A 3,493-nucleotide genomic window follows, 5' to 3' on the forward strand; every position below is an offset into this window, starting at 1 on the left:
TGTTGTCTATTACACGCTTAATTGGGTACTTGACAGTTATAACAATAAAATATGAAATATATCCAATATGATAGCTTATAAGTAAACATAAATTATGCAGTATTTACTTTAATTTTTAATACGTTCTAAGTATTTTAATTTTTCAAAAGAAATTTTCGATTTTTTATCTGTGGATTTTAAATCCCAAAACGGCGACAGTGCTGCCTTAAATGTCATGTGACGTCACCACATGCATAATAAACAAGACAAATAAAAATGATATCGTTTGCTGTTAGAGTTGGTTGAATTTATGTTGTGAACCGAAATGAATCCACAGTATATTATAGCTGATAGCGTGAATCTGCTTAAATAAGATATACAATGCAATAAATAAAAATGAATACAAAAACTTCCGTGAAATAACCTATGGAAATCACAAATAAACAACGTAAGTAAAATATTCTTTATATTTACATTTAATCATTTCGGACAGTTAAAACATTTCTTAACCGATTTCCGATAGAAGAAAGGTTGTCTTTAAGTGATTATCAAGCTTTTTAAACTATACTTATATTCTTATGTGAACTGCTTTAAGGTTATTTATTGGTTATATTTATATTTTCAGATCTTCGCGACAGTCGTATAGTGACGACGCTATAGGGTATGTGCAGTTTAAGAGGCAGGCAAGTTTGTGTTTCATGAAAAGTAAAAGTTGTCCTGAATACAAGGTACATCAAAAGTCACGCTCAGTGTCCATGACTGTATATGAAAAACAAAGTATTATTAAATGTGATGACTGTCCTGCCTCCCAAGGATGCAGCAAACATGCAGTAACATTTTTAATGTGGAGTCATAGAAAGTGAGGAACCAAAAGTTTCAAAGGTGGTCAGCACTCTGTAGTACATAAAGTAAAGGAAATGGGAAATAGTAGTTCTTTACTTGAGTAACCTACCCAACAACATGAAGGAAGGAAAATGACCATACAGTTGCTGTTATTACACTACAGATTTCTCAAAATGACAATGATAAAAATTATATATCTAGTTGTTACAGAAAATAATTTTAAAAATGAAGAAAGTACACACTCAAGCAGCACAAAAATTCAGCTTAGCAAGGGCTTCAATATACAAGAAAATAACAGCTTCAAACTCGTAATGACAAGTCAAGCAAAGAATGGAGCGATGGCATGCAATCCGGCTACCACCCGGCGCCATGTCGAGTCCAGGTCGCATGGTGTGAAGTATGCTACTGGCCTCACTGCAGTGACTCGCCAGGCTCAGTGTGGAGTGAATGTTACTGGCGCTGACACCTCACATCATGTAACGCAAACACAATTGCGCAAGAAAATTAGATTGGGGACATGGAACGTGAGAGGAATGATTCAACCAGGCAAGTTAGAAATCATAGGAAGAGAACAACTGGAGCATAACGCCGATATATTAGGCCTCACAGAAACCCACATGAGAGGATCGGGATTCCATAGTACACCGTTCGGTCACACACTCTACTTCTCCGGCCCTGAAAAGGAAAGCAGAAACGGAGTGGCCCTATCTCTATCACCTCGTATCAATAAGGCTATTTTGGGATACAACCCCGTGAGCGACCGTATCATCACGATGAAAATAAACACGAAGCCGTGTCGCATGAACCTAATAGTAGTATATGCACCAACAGCCGTATCGCCAGAAAATGAAATTGAAGGGTTCTACCAAGACCTTGAAGATACACTTAAAAGCTTTCCTAAGAGAGAAATAACGTTGCTGATGGGTGACTTAAATGCTAAGGTTGGGTCTACAACCTGCGATGACCACCTGAGAGATGTAGTGGGAAAATTTGGTTTAGGAGAAAGAAATGACAGAGGTGAGATGTGGCTTCAATTCTGCACCGAAAACGCCCTCACGATCATGAATACATGCTTTGAAAACCACCCAAGGAGGCTTTATACTTGGGTAATGCCCGGTGACCGATGCAGAAACCAAATCGACTACATTGCAATTGATAAACGATGGAGATCCTGTATACGTAACACCAAGACATATCCGGGAGCTGATTGTGGAAGTGACCACAGACTCCTGATGGCAGAAATGATCGTCAAACTGAAACGTTGTCACAGAACAATGATAAGACCTCAGAGAAGGCCAAACGCAAGAGAGTTGCCTGCTTTTAGAGAATGCTTTGAAAGAAGGATAGCCGAGATCTCTCTGAATCCTAGCAATGACATAGACACGAACTGGACAGCAATCAAGGAGCTAATTCTATCAGCGCGAAATGAAATACGGACTGTAGACACAGACATCCCGAGGAATGCATGGATTACAGAGGAAACATGGACGGCCATAAAAGAAAGAAAGGTACTAATTGCAGGCAAAACTGACGCTTTCCACGACGATTACAGGTTGCTCTCAGCTCGAATACAACGCTTATGTCGCAGAGACTACAATCAATACCTGAACTCCATCTGTCAGGATATTGAAAATCACGCACAACACCTGCACACAAAGGACTTGTTTCTAAAAGTGAAAAATATCATCCGCGACGTAAGGCCAAAAACCTGGATTATTGATGACGGAAATGGCAACCTTATGACGGAGATAGATCAGGTCACCGAGAGGTGGAGATCTTACTGCCAAGGTTTGTACACTGACAACAGGAGATTGGGACACACAGATATATCGATCGAGCAGAACCACTTGGAGCCTGTTATATTAAAATCAGAGGTACAAAATGCTCTAAGGAAACTTAAGAACAACAAATCAGCTGGCATAGACACAATATTCGCTGAAGAGCTAAAGTGCCTCAGTGATATAAGTGAGAGACTCCTGTTAGATTTGTGTAACCAGGTGTGGCGGACGGGCAAATGGCCAACGGATTGGAAACAGTCCTTACTAGTTCCAATACACAAGAAGGGATCTACAAAATCGTGCCAAAACTACCGAACAGTGGCTCTCATATCACATGCCAGCAAGGTAATGCTTCATGTAATCAATGGGCGACTGCAATCTTATCTGCAATGGCAAATACCAAGTGAACAAGCTGGCTTTGTCAAAGGCCGCGGCACAAGAGAGCAAATAGTGAATGTGCGACAGATGATAGAGAAGAGCCGAGAATTCAACGTGCCGATGCTCATGTGTTTCATTGATTACACGAAGGCGTTTGACTGTGTACGATGGGACTGCCTATGGCGCATCCTGCAGGAGATGGGCGTACCCACACATCTAACAGCATTGATCGCAAGCTTGTACGAGGATGGTGAATCGATGATCAGGATTAATGATGTGATCTCGGGACTCCTGAAACCGGAAAAAGGAGTGCGCCAGGGATGTATTCTATCTCCTCTCCTCTTCAACATCTACGGAGAGTACATCATGAGAAGAGCATTGGATGGCTGGGATGGAGGCATCACAATTGGTGGCAAAAAGATCAGCAACCTGAGATACGCAGATGACACCACACTTTTTGCGGCATCAGAGGGTGAGATGGCAAATTTGTTTCGGAGAGTGGAGATCGAGAGCAA

The 3,493-nt window shown here is 41.0% G+C and overlaps 1 protein-coding gene across 1 annotated transcript; it reads left to right on the plus strand.

The window, feature by feature from the left end:
• The first annotated feature begins 1,133 nt into the window (after positions 1-1,133).
• On the plus strand, positions 1,134-3,051 carry LOC140756151 (uncharacterized). The gene is made up of 2 exons (XM_073091590.1): positions 1,134-2,945; positions 3,028-3,051. Exons 1-2 carry the CDS (start codon positions 1,134-1,136, stop codon positions 3,049-3,051), a joined length of 1,836 nt encoding a protein of 611 aa, XP_072947691.1.
• The last annotated feature ends 442 nt before the right edge of the window (positions 3,052-3,493 follow it).

This window comes from Epargyreus clarus, unplaced genomic scaffold (assembly GCF_041222505.1).
Source record: "Epargyreus clarus isolate Ecla_fem2 unplaced genomic scaffold, WU_Ecla_fem_2.2 ptg000034l, whole genome shotgun sequence".
Lineage (NCBI taxonomy): Eukaryota > Metazoa > Arthropoda > Insecta > Lepidoptera > Hesperiidae > Epargyreus > Epargyreus clarus.